This window comes from Elaeis guineensis, chromosome 5 (genome assembly GCF_000442705.2).
Source record: "Elaeis guineensis isolate ETL-2024a chromosome 5, EG11, whole genome shotgun sequence".
Lineage (NCBI taxonomy): Eukaryota > Viridiplantae > Streptophyta > Magnoliopsida > Arecales > Arecaceae > Elaeis > Elaeis guineensis.
The window spans coordinates 26,531,425-26,546,640 of NC_025997.2; the positions used below are offsets into that span (position 1 = coordinate 26,531,425).

Here is a 15,216-nt window from a genome sequence, read left to right on the forward strand (position 1 = left end):
GACAGGCCTTCAACCAGGCAATCCCATCCACAACCTTCCACCAATATTCAAACAAGTCCATCTCAATATTCTCGCTTTTTGTTGTACCCAAAAAAAAAAAAATCTCGCTTTCGGGAAGGCTCATCCACATGATCATCCCTTCCAAAAAGTTCTAGAGAAAGAAAACCGCTTCCGCTATTAAACAACTCGAACATCAATCCCAAATCAAATGTCCCTTCGCCGAACACCTAAGCAATTGTATCATCCATCGATGTATCCCATTCGACTAAAATGTTATCCAAATTTTGGTGGCCTACTGCTAACAAGCAGTCCAACTTCCAGCAACTATTATTAAACCATTGAGCAGCCTTAAGGCCTTGCACGAAACGCTTAGATAACCTAATACATTGAAAACCATTCACAAGAAAAGCCCGTCCATCCTACCCACACACCCCACTCGTATCCACCACCACAGCAACAAACAAACTTCCAAATTAAAGAAACAAAGAAAAGTTTTTCCCCACAATTTCTTACATCAAACGTCTTCCTCATTCCATGGGCATCCAACTCCCCATTCCCAGCCACCGCCGTTCAGCCTCACTCCACCGCCACGGGCGCCACCGGCGACGCCGGCTCCACGTTGCCCATCGGCGACGCCGGCGCCCAGTTCCCGAAGACCTTGGCGATCCTTTCAGTTGGGACCAGCGGCATGTACTGTGCCAGCGCGTACCCCCGCTCCGCCGCGCTCCCCACCGCCCGGTTGTACTTGTCCGACCAGTACGCCGCCGTGGGGACCACGATCTGCGCCACCTGGGGGAACAGCGGGAGCCGGTTCAGCGACAGCCACGCCGCCACCGCGTACTTCTCCGCCACCGGCTCGCACTTCTTGTACAGCTCCCAGGCCACCGGCTCGTAGCGCTTGCACGCCGCCCTCGCCATGCCAGCCGCCGTCGCCAACACCCCGGACCGCTGGACCTCGCCGACTACGGACCGCGCTACATCGGGCGCCCTCTGCGCCGCCGTGTACGCCTGGGCCGACGCCGACTTCACCCGCGTTGGCACGTGCTGCTCTAGCTCCTGAATCGAGTCGTCCACCTGTCACGTGACAGCACGAACAATCATTAGACCACGTCATCACGGCCCAACCAAGAATACTCCAGAAACCCTGAGGGGCGCAACATAGCATCGATTCACTTAACGTGCGCCACGGGCAACGCCGCACGACGGAGTATGGGACGGCTATTCGTCCGATGGCCATTGGAGCTACGAAAGCGTACATGATAAGGACTCCAACCGGGTTGATAAAATTTTCAAGTCCGCCTTAGGGAACGAAAGAGTACGTAAAAGCGACCCTCGCGAGGGACTGAGATCACGGAGGCCTGGGACCGAGGTCACGTGATCAAACAGAAGAAAAGAACCTTGTCGCCAAGTCGCACTATCATGCGCCGCTAGGGCCAGGCTGGCTATCATGCGCCGGCTCATTCATCCGGGCGCACGCTAACAGGCGCCGGCCGGATCCGAGGCGCCGTGCGACCGCCGCAGATCGGCGGATTACGGTGACCGGAAGCTACAGGGCGACGTAGGGTGGGGATCAAAAGGAACTGAGATAGCTAACGTACGCCACGAGAGGGAAAGATGGAGTGGGAGTTTGCTGACCTTGCGATCGACGTATTTGAGGAGCTCGAGGGGGACGTCATGGAACTTATCGTAGACGGGACCGATGACGGTCTTAACGGTGCCCTCCACGGTGTGGACGCCGGACTTCAGCGGGCCAGAGTTCTCCTTGGCGAAGTCGTAGAGGCTCGCCAAGTGCATCACCGCCTGCATCGCCGCCACATGCACGAAATCCAGGTACTTGAGCTTCGGCACCTCATGCTCCTGGCTCTGCATCACAAAACCCACCATCAAAACCCTAATCCTGACCACCTCCAAGAAGATCCAAAGCTCATATTTCTCCAAGAAATCAACAGAAGAATTTGTGAGATCGGGAAGAATTCCTTACGATCTCATCGGATCGGCGGTTAGATTCAGCCATCTTCCAGCGACGCGATCGATCTGAAAAGAAGACCAAGACCTAGCAAAATAGAGAGAGAGAGAGCAGCGACAAATGGAAAGGCGAATCTAAACACAAACCCACAGATCATAAGGATTAGCTGGGCAGTAATGCACGACGAGGGGGCCTTCTTATAGACGATGCTCTCTTCTTGACCGTTCGATCTACGTCCCATCGGACGGCTGTGGTGGGAAAGCTCGTGCGAGCGGCGTTCGTTTTTCGTATGTGACATGTTTTGGGACTATACGACGTGGCATAGTTTCTAGTCTCCAAGTTCGTGTGCGTCATGGATGGAGGGCATAATCAGGTGCTCGAAGAACTCGAGCGGCCGCTAGTTCACACGTGCGACATAAAACGTGTCGGTCACATAACGAGGGACCTGGTGCGCACACTAATTTAGTGTTGCCGTTACTGGTTGTGAAAAACCTCTCCGGAAGCGAAACCGTGGGCTTAGAGAAAGGCTTCTCCGAGCAGCCCCCGCGACGCACCCACCTTTTTTTTTTTTTTTTTTTTTTTAATAAATAAATTTTGACGAGAACTTTTAAACTTTCGGGTTTATGTTTATATTTTAAAATTTTAATTTTTTTAATTAAATTTTAAGAGTTAGTTCTTTACTGTTGTTGGTGCAAAAATCCGTCGGCGTCGGAGAAGCTGGAGTCAGGAGAGTCGCGGTCGCCGTCGGGACCTGCAAAAAAAGTCTAAATCGGAGTTGGGGTTACTCCGGCAAGATCCTCCGACGCTCAAGTCAGTTCTCTGCCTCAACAAGAATGGAATGCTCGAACGAAAATTTTAGCAGAGTTTCGAGATAGAAATTAAAGCTTAGAGAATAACGTATCTGAGGTCCCCTTTTTATAGGCGGAGAGTGCAACAGACGGATAGCGACGTCTGCAACTGCCTGGTAGTGGGCCGTTCGAGGCCAGGAGGAGTTTGTTACGAAGAGTGATGGAGTGGAGTCGTGGCTATTACCGTGGTCTGCCACGTGGAGCCTGTCGCGGGGAGTAGAGCGGCGTCCGTTGTCGCGACTTGCCAGAGAGTGGAGGAGCCGCGCGGAATCCATCGCAGGAAGTGGAGCAGAATCATGGCCATTACTGTGGCCTGCCAGGGAGTGGTGGAGCCGCACGGTATCCGTCGCAGGAAGTGGAGCAGAGTTGTGGCCATTACTGTGGCCTGCCGCATGGAGCCTGTTGTGAGGAGTGATGGAGCCGCACAGAATCCATCGCAGGAGGTGGAGCAGAGTCGTGGCCATTACTGTGGCCTGTCAGAGAGTCCAGGCCTGTCGGCCGAAACTCGGTTGAAGCATCTGGCGGAGAGAGGTAGCTATCCATCTGAGAGGAGCTCGGATGTTGCTGGCGAGCCTTCTACCGTTGGGCGCTGTTGGGCGTTAATACTACAGGCGAAGGCCATTCGCTGTAGGAACTCAGTCAGAGGCTTTCCGTAGACGAAGTTCGGTTTCACGCAGAATTCGGCAAAGGGTCGACCGGCAGCGGATGTCGGATGGCGCTGGAGAGGTTCATCCGCTGGAGGGGTCCAGCTGCTGGAATCCGTGTGCTGTAGGAGTTCGTCTGGAGTCTATCCACTACAGGAGTTCGGTCGGAGTCCGATCTCCGTAGAAGTCCGAATGGGGATCATTTATCGAGGAAACTCGACCGAAGCCTGCCTGCAATGGAGATCCGGAAGGAATGCGTCCACAATGGGAGCTCGGGTGAAGGCTTACAGTGAAAATCCTGCGCGGACCGCTCGTAGTAGAAATTTGAAGTAGACCGCTTGTAGCAGAAGCTCGGGGTAGATCGCTTGCGGTAGAAGTTCGGAGTCCAGCCTTTGTAGGAGTTCGAATGAGGTCTACCTGCAACAGGAGTTCTGGACGGAAGTCCAGCTCCCGTAGGAGTCTGGATGAAGTCTTCCTGCAGTCGGAGTCGGGGACGAAGTCCGGCTCCCGTAGGAGTCCGGATGAAGTCTTCCTGCAGTCAGAGTCAGGGATGAAGTCCGGCTCCCGTAGGAGTCTGGATGAAGTCTTCCTACAGCCGGAGTCGGGGACGAGAGTCCGGATGAAGTCTTCCTGCAGTTGGAGTCGGAGATGAAGTCCGGCTCCCGTAGGAGTCCGGATGAAGTCTTCCTGCAATCGGAGTCGGGGACGAAGTCCGGCTCTCGTAGGAGTCCGGATGAAGTCTTCCTGCGGTCGGAGTCGGGGACGAAGTCCGACTCCCGTAGGAGTCCGGATGAAGTCTTCCTGCAGTCGGAGTCGGGGACGAAGTCCGGCTCCCGTAGGAGTTCGGATGAAGTCTTCTTGCAGCCAGAGTCGGGGATGAAGTCCGGCTCCCGTAGGAGTCCGGATGAAGTCTTCCTGCAGTCGGAGTCGGGGATGAAGTCCGGCTCCCGTAGGAGTCCGGATGAAGTCTTCCTGCAGTCAGAGTCGGGGATGAAGTCCGGCTCCGTAGGAGTCCGGATGAAGTCTTCCTGCAGCCGGAGTTGGGGACGAAGTCGGCTCCCGTAGGAGTCCGGATGAAGTCTTCTTGCAGTCGGAGTCGGGGACGAAGTCCGGCTCCCGTAGGAGTCCGGATGAAGTCTTCCCGCAGCCGGAGTCGGGGACGAAGTCCGGCTCCCATAGGAGTCCGGATGAAGTCTTCCTGCAGCCGGAGTCCGGGACGAAGTCCGGCCCCCGTAGGAGTCCGGATGAAGTCTTCCTGCAGCCAGAGTTTGGAGAAGGAGTCCGGCTCCCGTAGGAGTTCGGACGAAGTCTACCTGCAGTTGGAGCTCGGGGAAGAAGTCCGGCTCTTGTAGGAGTCCGGACGAAGACTACCTGCAGTCGGAGTTCGAGGAAGGAGTCCGACTCCCGTAGGAGTCCGGACGAAGTCTACCTACAGCCGGAGCTCGGGGAAGAAGTCCGGATCCCGTAGGAGTCCGGACGAAGACTACCTGCAGTCGGAGTTTGGGGAAAACGTCCGGCTCCCGTAGGAGTCCGGATGAAGACTACCTGCAGTTGGAGTTTGGGGAAGACGTCCGGCTCCCGTAGGAGTCCGGATGAAGACTACCTGCAGTCGGAGTTTGGGGAAGACGTCCGGCTCCCGTAGGAGTCCGGATGAAGACTACCTGCAGTCAGAGTTTGGGAAGACGTCCGGCTCCCGTAGGAGTCCAGATGAAGACTACCTGCAGTCGGAGTTTGGAGAATAAGTCCGGCTCTCGTAGGAGTCCGAACGAAGTCTACCTGCAGTCGGAGCTCGGGGAAGAAGTCCGGCTCCCGTAGGAGTCCGGACGAAGACTACCTGCAGCCGGAGTTCGGGGAAGGAGTCCGGCTCCCGTAGGAGTCCGGACGAAGTCTACCTGCAGTCGGAGCTCGGGAAAAAGTCGGCTCCCGTAGGAGTCCGGACGAAGACTAGAAGGTAGTCGACCACCGCAGAAACTTGGGTGGAGTCCGCCCGTCGTGGAGAATTCGACCTACACTGGTGGGAGTTTATCCGTCGGCAGAATTTGGGAACGTTGCGGAGGCTGGCCGTCGGAGAGGTTCGGAAGGATGTCGTCGAAGGTCGGACATTGGTAGAACCCTGGAGGGTCACTCCTGACACAGACTTCGGCTGGGGGGGTATTTTATACCCAACACCAGTCCCTCTACTTTCGAGTTCGAATTTCGAATGAAGAAAGTACAGAGAAATTTTCACAGTCGAAGTTGTCCCCTTGAATCCTGTGCACGATCGCCCTCAGATATTCTGGCATTTAATGCGCGCGTGCTGGAGTCTTTTCAAATCGGGAGATCTGAAGGGACCTTTCGAAATTCCGCTAGAGCGTTGGCCTAGGTACGGTGCAGTAATAGCTTTGTCAGCTGTCAACCACTTTTAGCCGCCTGTTGTGGCGAGTGGGACACGTGGCGAGCGTGGGTCGGCCTGGGGAGATCCGCGATCATTATAGCACCGGATCCCAGGGTCTATTTAAACCCGCCTTTCCGCCTCTAGGAGTCTCATTCCGTCTGAAAGTTCTGTCGGTGTCTGCCTTCTCTCCGAGAGCTCTGACCCTCCTTGGCATCCACCTTGGCCCTAAGCGTTCTTCGAGTCATCCCTGTCCTCGCACCTCTGCATCCTTCGGAGTGACTTAGGTTAGTCTCGGAACTTTCGTTTCTTTTCATGCCATCTAGGTGCCCCTTCTCCTCCATTTTTCTTCTGCCGCATTCCTCTGGTTTGGTCCCCCGCAAACCTTTCGTCTCTTATTTCGCCTGATTCCTCCAGAGTTTTTAGGGTTTTTGTTTGAAATATCTTCTGGCACCTCCGCCTCTAGTGGTTCCAGGAGCTCGTCCGCCTCAGTCCCCCAGAACCCTCATACTATAGACGAACTCACATCTAGGGCTGGGCCTCACTCGATTTTTGTGCCGAACACCATTTCCTATTCTCTGACTCTGGATGAACTTTTACTGATAAAGGTTCAGTATGGAGTTCCTCTGGAGTACAATCTGGAGCTTCCTGATCCCACCGACCGGGCAAGCACCCCCCCACCCAGCCGTTTCTGCCTGTACCAGGAGGCCTTCCGTGCTGGCTCCGGCTTCCGCTTCCGCCCTTCGTCGTCGCTCTTTTCATTTTTTAGATATTTCTTTAGCTTCAGTCGCACCGAATTCCTTTAGGTTTCTGATAGGGTTCCTCTCCTTTTGCCATGTAGCCGAAGTTCAGCCATCTCTTTCTTTGTTTAGGTATTTTTACACCTTCAAGCGCCACCCCTCAGTAAAGGACTGGTGGTACTTCTCCCTCCAGTTCGGCAAGAAGGGGTTGCTGAAGGGTGCTCCCTCTTCAATTCATAATTGGAAGGGGAAGTACCTCTACGTCCAGTGTCCGACCTTGAAGCTGGGACTGCCCCCTTGGGGCTCCCTGAGGGACTCTATCCACCGGGCCCCCAACCTGGGGAGGACGATCTTCAGGCCGCCCGGAAGCTTCTTAGTTATCCAACTCCTTCCCTTCTCAATCTTCTGAAGGAGCAGTTTTTGTTCAACATCGGCTTGAGCCCTCTGGATCCTGCGAGTATTCCATCTTTCCTTTCTTTTTCTTGCTTCCTTCTCTTCTTCTCCTCTCCCCTTTTCTCTTTTTTCTCTTCTCTCTTTTTTTTTTTTAACCACGCACCACCTCTTCCTTTTTCACTCCATTACTGATCTCTCTTCTTTTTTTTTTTTTTTTTTAAGAATGAACGCCGAAACAGCACGGATGCTTGCCAGAGGCCTCAAGGTTCACAAAAGAAAAGACGCCGCGGCCTCCGGGTCGGCAAATAAAGCCAAAACGGAGGAGACGAGCTCGGCCACGCCTGCCCAGGCGGCCCTCGCGGTCGACGTTCCTTCAGACGCTGAGCCCCCATCTTCCCGGGCCTCTTCAAGGAGTTCTCCCGCAGAGGTTCCCGCCTCAGAGGCCCGTTTCGAGGAGGTGCCAGGGGTTGAGAGGGGGAGGAGAAGGAAGACGGTGGCCCGCAGGGTGAGTAGCCACCGAGCCGCCATCGAAGAGTCCCATGATTCCGAAGAAGAGCCGGGGGAGAATCCCTTTTAATGATAGGGACCTGATAAAGCGACTGGTCGACGACTGCATCCTGTCCGAAGTCGTCCAGAGGATCGTTCGCGTCGATCCCGAACAGCGGGTTTGGGACTCTCTAGGGTCCTTTCTCGAGGTAAACAGATTCACTTTCCTCCTTCCCCTCGCACTTTCATTTAATTAGCTTCTCAACTTTCGTTCTGACCTCCTAGCCACCCTTGCAGATCGGGCACCAGCTCCTTGCCAACATCGAGGCAACGAATCGGGCGAGGAGGGACACCATCCAGGTGGAGGAGGGTCGCCGGGCCGAAGCCGCCCGCCTCAAAGAAAAGGCTGCCGAGGTAGCCAACCTCCAAGAGGCCCTTGAGAAAGAAAAGCAGACCTCGGAGGAGATGGTGAGGAAGGCAGAGGCCGAGATCGCAAATTTGATGGAGCAGATTTTGGTTCTGATCTCGGAGGCCAGGGTCCTAGCGGTGGAGGAGTTTAAGGTCTCTGCGGAGATGAGGGATCTGAACGTCAAGTACGGCCAAGAAGCATTCATCAAAGGATTCGAGCTCTGTCAAGAGAAGGTGGTCAAGAAATTTCCCGAGCTCGACCTCAGCTTCTTGGATGAGGCGTTTGAAGACGAAGTCGGGCCCTCTCCTACTGCCGCTGTCACCGCAGCTCCCCTTCCAAGAACACCGAGCTCTCCAACTCCTATTTTAGAGGTCTGAGACCTCTGACTTTGTATTTTTTTTTTATTGCAATTTTTCTTTTCTCTTTTGTCTTTAAGAAATATTCAATCAATAAAATTGGGTTTCTCCTTATGGAGGGCTTCTCCACTCTTCTCTCCTTTTTTTTCTTTCTGCAATGAGACGCGCCTTGACGCTTTTGTCTCCCGATGGCAGTGTCCTGCCGAAGCACTTCCCTTGCCACAGGAAATTCTGCTGAAGTCCACGATCCAACGTCTGAAGAAGAAAGTTCGTCATTTAACAAAAAGGTCGAAGGAGATGGATGGCGAACTTCGCAGATTGAGGGAGAGCCACTCTGAGGCCACCGTGGAGGCCACCTACTTTCGGAACCTCCATGTGAAGGGGATCATGGAGTACAGCCGGAGGAAAGCGATCTTCGAGAAGGAGCTAAGGAACATAAGAAGCGCGCCAGCGATCGATCTTGGGCTCAAGCTTCCAAGATCAGTTCTCTCAGAGCGGAGCTGTCGGCTGCACAGGAGAGGATTAGCCAGCTAGAAGGAAGCTCGTCTTGGCTTTCGACTCGGGCCGACTGCGACGAGAATGATCGAAGAAGGTCTCCGACCGTCAGCAACAGCTCCAGGAGGTTGAGGCGAATTATAACGCATATCAGGCTGGCTGGTGCAAGCAGGTGGACGATTACAGGGGGAAGCTCAGGATGGCGACCGACGAGGTTGCCCGCCTTCAAAGGTAGTTATCTGAAGGAGCTCTGTTTGCTCTCGTTCGGGATGCCGACGAATTCCAATCCCTGAGAGGAACCGTAGAAGAGCTATCTGTCGCCCTTGGAGAGGGGAAGGCCGAGCTGCAGTAGTTGAAGATCCAGCTGGTATACGAGCAGTAGGTAGTCAAGGATGCAGAGGCAGAATTCGAGGTCCTGAGAAAGAGGCACCGAGAGGCAGAGAACGAAAGCCAGCGGCATCATCGGAGGTATGTGGAGATGCTAATGAGGAAGAAAGAATTGGAAGAAGAAGTCAAGAGCTTAAGGCGCTCCCTGATGAGGATCGAAGTCGAAAGTTCGAAGTCGGAGGAAGCCGGGCCCCCTTAGGGCTCTTTTTGCCTTTTGTCCTTCTATGTGTCTTCTTTTACCGTCTGTTTGTTTGTTTGTTGTTGTTTTTTTTTTTCAGCCTTTCGGGCTCTGTAACGCACATTTTGAAATGAAAAGAAGATCTTCGTTACCTTGCCCGTGCGTCGTGTTGAATTATCGTCCGTCGGACTTCTTTCATTTTTTATCCCGTGCGATGTCGATGTTGTCCGAGGGTTCCTTGTTCATCTTCGTATTAGGTCGTCATTATCAAATTTCTTGTTATTTTCTGATTTGTTCGACGTCGACACCATTTGAGGGTTCTTAGCCATTGCCGTGTCGATTCGCCTTTTCGCTCGTGCCCGTAGATCTCTCTTTCTCTTCCTTCTTCTTCACGGAGATGAGGTCTTTTGTGTCTTTGGTGTAGTTCGGCCTCCATTTTTCGCTGGGATAGCCCACCGCTGTTCCTTCACATCTCCCTCTTCCTTTTAAGCAAAGGTTCTCTCTAGCTTTTTATGGAGTCGCGGTAGCGTAGAAGGGCCGCCGAGAAGATTTTCTTCTTTCTTGTCAGGTCTCGAATGGTGGGATCTTAATTGGTTTCAGGACGAGATTCTTCCCATATTTTTGATATGATCGGTTTCAGCTCAGGTTAGGATGAGGTTCTCCTTCTGTTCCTAACGGGGCTGCGGGGGCACATATGGGCACTGTATGGCCTCTCCCCCCATCCGATCTACAAATAACCGGGCCTTCGACCTTGCTCATATTAGGATGAGGTTCTCCTACTGTCCCTAACATGGCTATGGGGGCGCATATGGGCGCTGCATGGCCTCTCCCCCCATCCGGTCTACAAATAATCGGGCCTTCGACCTTGCTCAAATTAGGACGAGGTTCTCCTCCTGTCCCTAACATGGCTGTAGGGGCGCATATGGGCACTGTATGGCCTCTCCCCCCATCCGGTCTACAAATAACCAGGCCTTCGACCTTGCTCATGTTAGGGCGAGGTTCTCCTCCTGTCCCTAACATGGCTATGGGGGCGCATATGGGCACTGTATTGTTGGGAATAGTGTCCCAAAGTCAATCGTCAGCCTGTTGACGGTTGTGCTCCTTTTGTATTAGTACATGAATTATAAATAAATAAAAGTTATTTTGGTATTTTTTTCATCACAAATGTTTCATCTTCTAATGAACTCCTGTGTTGTGGTGAAGTCCTTAGGACTATTTAGACTCGACAAAGGAGGATTTGTCGTTTAGTCCTTAAACCTGTTCGCGACCAAATGATACGTTGTTACCAAGGATGACAACGTTTATCGAGCATAGGTCGTTGTGTGCCATATGGGTTGGTTGTCTTCATAACCAAAGAGTGTGGAGACACTGGTATGGCATACAGGTGAGATATAATGGTACATCTGCACTGAACGTGACCGACTCCGGAGCTATTTCTGCTGTCAAGATTTGCTCCGATGGGATATGGGTATAAATGTCCCTCCGACCTGAGACCGCCACGGTGACTTGCAAGCAACTCACTGTACTTAGGCACTGGACTATCTGAATTTCTAATTCAGTGACGGAAGGCTGCTGGGTGTAGTCAAGTACTTGACTTATCGGTGCGTGTGTCAAGATAGGATTGACCACTCCAGTTTAGAAGCTGTGTACAGTCGTATTTTAATTTAGCAAAATCTTGGCCAGGGTAGTTATAGTGAGGAGTCACAGGACTGATTGAGTCGAGCACGATTCGGATGATCTTATCAGGGTTGACAGTTTAATCCTGAGTCGTCCTAAACACAGGGATCAAAAGGGATGAATTATACAGTAACCATATTCACGTAGGTTCTGAATGTTGCGATTGCGACTATTCGACCTATCCGGTCGTCGGATATCATTGCTAGATGGTCACTTCGATTAGTACAGGAATTGGTTCCTGTGCTACCAGCTTAGGTTCGAACCTGCGGGGTCACACACATTAGAGGTTCCTTTCTGATCTGATGGCTGATTATGAGTCTTATGTGTCTGGGACTCTATGATTGAGAATTAGGATTCTCTGATCATGAGTTCCACACATTTTGGGTACCGGGGTCAAAATTTTGAATTTCAAATTTTGAATTTGAAATTTGAACTCTTCGATCAAGGTTTCATATTGATGGACTTTGATACCCGATTGCCCATCGGATTTGGACTCAATAATTATGAGAGGTTTTATTAGTGATTTGATCACTAATTAACTCAATTTAATTGAGTAATTATTTTTGGATCAAGTCCAATTGAATTGGATTCAGTTGGGTTTGACCCGATTAGGTTAAGAGTTGACCTAATCGTCGAGATAGTTTGGTCCCTGATTTGATCAGGGGTTGGGCTTAGTCAATTTTTAATTTGATTAGAATTTTATTGAATCTAATTAAGCCTAATTAAGTTGGGTTTAATTTAGTCTAATTGTGCTTAACCTATTTTGATTAGGTTGGTTGAATTAAGATCAAACCACCATTTGAATTTGAATCCCTGCACCACCTTAAATCTCTGCGCCCATTTGAATTCACGAGAAGAAACTTCTTATGAATTTTTTCTCACGCAAAGCCCTTCTCACGCCCACTCTTGTGCGCCAATATTTGGATAAAGATAATTAGTTAGCCATTCAAATTCAAAGCGTGTTTGAATTTGAATGGATAACTTATCTCTTGCGCATACATGACATTATCCACTTTAGCGCCCCACATCTCACATGAGAAAGAGTTTCTCGTGAAACCTTTCCACGCACAAAGCAGACTCGCACCTTCTCTTCTCATGCCCAAGTGGATAGGGATGAGTTGGTTTTAGTTTGAATTCAAATTTGATTTGAATTCAAATGTGTAACCACTTGTCTTTATCCTCTCATGTGGATAAGACATGTTTTGAACTGTTTTAAAAGAGATAGAGAGCTAGGGCGTGCGTAGAAAAATTTTGAGAAAGAAAGTGGGGTGTGAGAAGCCTCGTGCGTGAGATGAAGGTCCAAAACCTTCTGAGAGAAAAGAAAGAAAAGAAAGAAAATTGGGCGCAAGGTTTTTTGGTGTGTACACTAGGGTTTCTACCTAGGGTTCGGGAAGTGAGATTGGTATGCCACGAGTATCGTGAGTCCATCAAATTTTAGAAAGAGATCCATCAGCCTCTCAACCAATCGTGTAGACAATCCAGAGCATCCAAGGAGTCGGCACACATCGATCGAAGGAGTTCGATCAACATCAGCCATCAAAAGGATGAAATCATGAATTAGCATTCGTGAGGAACCGATCAGACGGGAGCTTCGTGTGGATGATCCATAGAGGTCAGACACTAGTGTGGCTGCGACGTGATGATCAGAACCCCCGACGGTGATCAGATTGCGGTGATCGACTACCCACAAAAGGTGATGTGTTCTAAACACAGTACAGTAAAAAGTTTACTGTTTCAAATTTGAATTTCAAATTTAAATGCATGCTGTTGTATCATATTTAGATCCTAATGTAGGGTTAATTAGTATTAATTAATGAGATTAATTAATAATTTCACTGTAAAATAGTAATTTTAAAAAATTTTAAAATTATCATTTTGCCCCTGCACTGAATTTTCGCTTCAAATGGTATCAAAGCATGGTTCTAGAATATGATATACATATGCATGCATAGATTAAGGTGTAATCTATAAGTTTAAATTTAAAATTTAAAATTTAAAATTTGAAATTTAAAATTTGTTAGAAGTTTCAAATTTAAAATTCAAAATTTAAAATTTGAAATTTGAAATTTAAATTTTGAAATTTAAAAATTTGAAAATTTGAAATTTGAAATTGAAATTTATTTGAAATTTAAATTTAAAATTTAAAATTTAAAATTTAAAATTTAAAATTTAAAATTCAAAGATTGAAAATTCGAAATTTGAAATTTGGTTGAAATCTCAAATTTGAAATTTGAAATTTGAAATTTAAAATTTGAAATTCAAAATTTAAATTTTGAAATTGGTATATTTAGATATACTTGATCCAAGTAGCAAGTAATCTAATTGGGTTGGTTGCCATGCCGTCCGGTCATAGGAGAAAAGTAGGGTTTAAAGGCCCTCTCTTTCCATTCGATGGGGTCTCCTATGGCGGTAGGGGTGCCGATGCAATTATATCCCATGCCGATGAAGCAGCGAAAGGACTTAATTATAAAATTTATCATGAATGTGTTAGATTAGATCTAAAAAAAATTCATGATTTATTTTGAGTTATTTTCTGTTATGAAATGAGCAATAGGATTACTGTTTATGAATTGTGCTGATCCGTTTGTGAAATGAGTCAACACATTTGGTGAACAAAAATAAAATCTTTCAAAATTTGAAAATTATTTTTGAAATGCCAAACCCTGACCCATCAGCCCAAGTACTTAATTAAAAGAATTAAGTATTGTCTAGTAGGTCTAGAATTGTGAATTAAGACCTAAGACAATTGCATAAACTTGTGGGTCAATGGGTTAGATGAATTAGGTCCATAATTGGGTTAGACCTAAGGTTAGCTTAAAAAATGGACTAAATGGAGTAATTGGTCAAATCTAATCAAAAGTTGAATTAGATTAGGTCAAGGATACTCTAGACTCAACTTCAATAGTTGTAGTTGAATGGGTCCATGTCTTTAACTAGACCAAGATGGACTTAATTCATGGCTACCGGTGGAGCCTATTTACTAAGTTGATCAAAATTAAAACTAATGAACCGGTTGGTGTCTAAGGTAAGTTCGCAGTTTTGACCAGTGGTTCTTAAGCGGGAGCTACTCGCATTGATTCGATCATTGACGAGTTAATGGCAAATCCCCACCACTGATCTCACTTACCTGGCCAATCTGGTAAGTTAGATTTTGATTAGATCACTTGGTGATTAGAGCTCACCCATGTCATTAGGTAAATCAGTGTGATGATTTAGGTGCTCCTAATGCCAGCTTTAATTAAATCTTTTTTAATCTGACTTGGTGAAGTCAGTGGGAGGATTGAAATTGGCTGGATGATTTTTTCTCTACTATCCTTTAATAAAATCCTCAAAAATTATTAGGTCCCTAAAATGATTAAGTTATAATGATAACTAAGTCAATGCCTCCCATTAAGTGAGTGATAATGAGTCCATTAGTTCAATGATCATTGGAGGCCCAAAGGCCTGGTGCTCATTGGCTAATGAATTATCATTCATAATATGATAATTTGGTTGAGTCTTTCTGATGGTGGTTAGGTTGGCGGTCAAAGTCGGGCCTGATCATTTATTGATCTGATTCAACAAATTAAGTCATGTTAATGGTTGGACCTAACCAGATCTTTTCAGTGGAGGCCAAAGCCTACTGATTAGGTTCTGGGGCAAAATCAATTACTAGAAGTTGTTTAGAGAAACAACTGGTTAAGAACCTACCCATAGATGCACATGGGTTGACCAACCAAAGTTGGGCTCGTGTGTAGTCTGTGTGGATTCTAGTACCCATTAAGGAATTAAATAATTCTCGAATTGGAGGTTGAGGCTACCAGTTCGTAAAAATATTGAGAAAAACTTTAGACTAAAGTCCAAGTCTTTAGTATTAATTTATGTACTAATAGAGGTCTGATTTTCTTTATACAGCTATGGCCACTATCCTGTCGCTCCGGTCATTATTAGATAATGACAAGCTCATGGGACCTAATTTCGATAGCTGGTATCGAAAATTGAAAATCATCCTTGAGCATGAGTGGATCCTTTATGTAGTAACGGATCCAGCACCTGAGGAGCCAGCTCCGAACGCTAGTAAGGCGATCAGAGACACTTACAGAAGTGGCTCAATGACCGCACTACCGTCCGATGTATTATGCTGGCAGCAATGAATGACGAGTTCAGCCGCAGGTTTGAGAACGCCCAGCCACAGGAGATGCTTCAAATGTTGAACGACTCCTTTGGCACGCCTGACGATGTTGAAAGGCACAAAACTAGTTGTGCCATTTTCAATGCTCGGATGAG

General features: G+C 48.5%; 1 protein-coding gene across 1 annotated transcript; it reads right to left on the minus strand.

Annotated features, from left to right (window-relative positions):
• Positions 1 to 273: 273 nt before the first annotated feature.
• Positions 274 to 2,147, minus strand: LOC105045283 (stress-related protein). Its single transcript, XM_010923514.3, has 3 exons — positions 1,982 to 2,147; positions 1,636 to 1,863; positions 274 to 1,074 (listed from the first exon to the last, which is right to left on the minus strand). Exons 1-3 carry the CDS (start codon positions 2,012 to 2,014, stop codon positions 577 to 579), a joined length of 759 nt encoding a protein of 252 aa, XP_010921816.1. The 5' UTR covers positions 2,015 to 2,147; the 3' UTR covers positions 274 to 576.
• Positions 2,148 to 15,216: the final 13,069 nt, after the last annotated feature.

Bases quoted from the DNA above. Each gene is read 5' to 3' on its own strand.
- LOC105045283 (XM_010923514.3), bottom strand. From the start codon at position 2,014: ATGGCTGAATCTAACCGCCGATCCGATGAGATC. The intron at 1,864-1,981 runs GTAAGGAATTCT...TTTGTGATGCAG, and splicing joins ACCGCCGATCCGATGAGATC to AGCCAGGAGCATGAGGTGCC. The intron at 1,075-1,635 runs GTCAGCAAACTC...GTCACGTGACAG, and splicing joins TCAAATACGTCGATCGCAAG to GTGGACGACTCGATTCAGGA.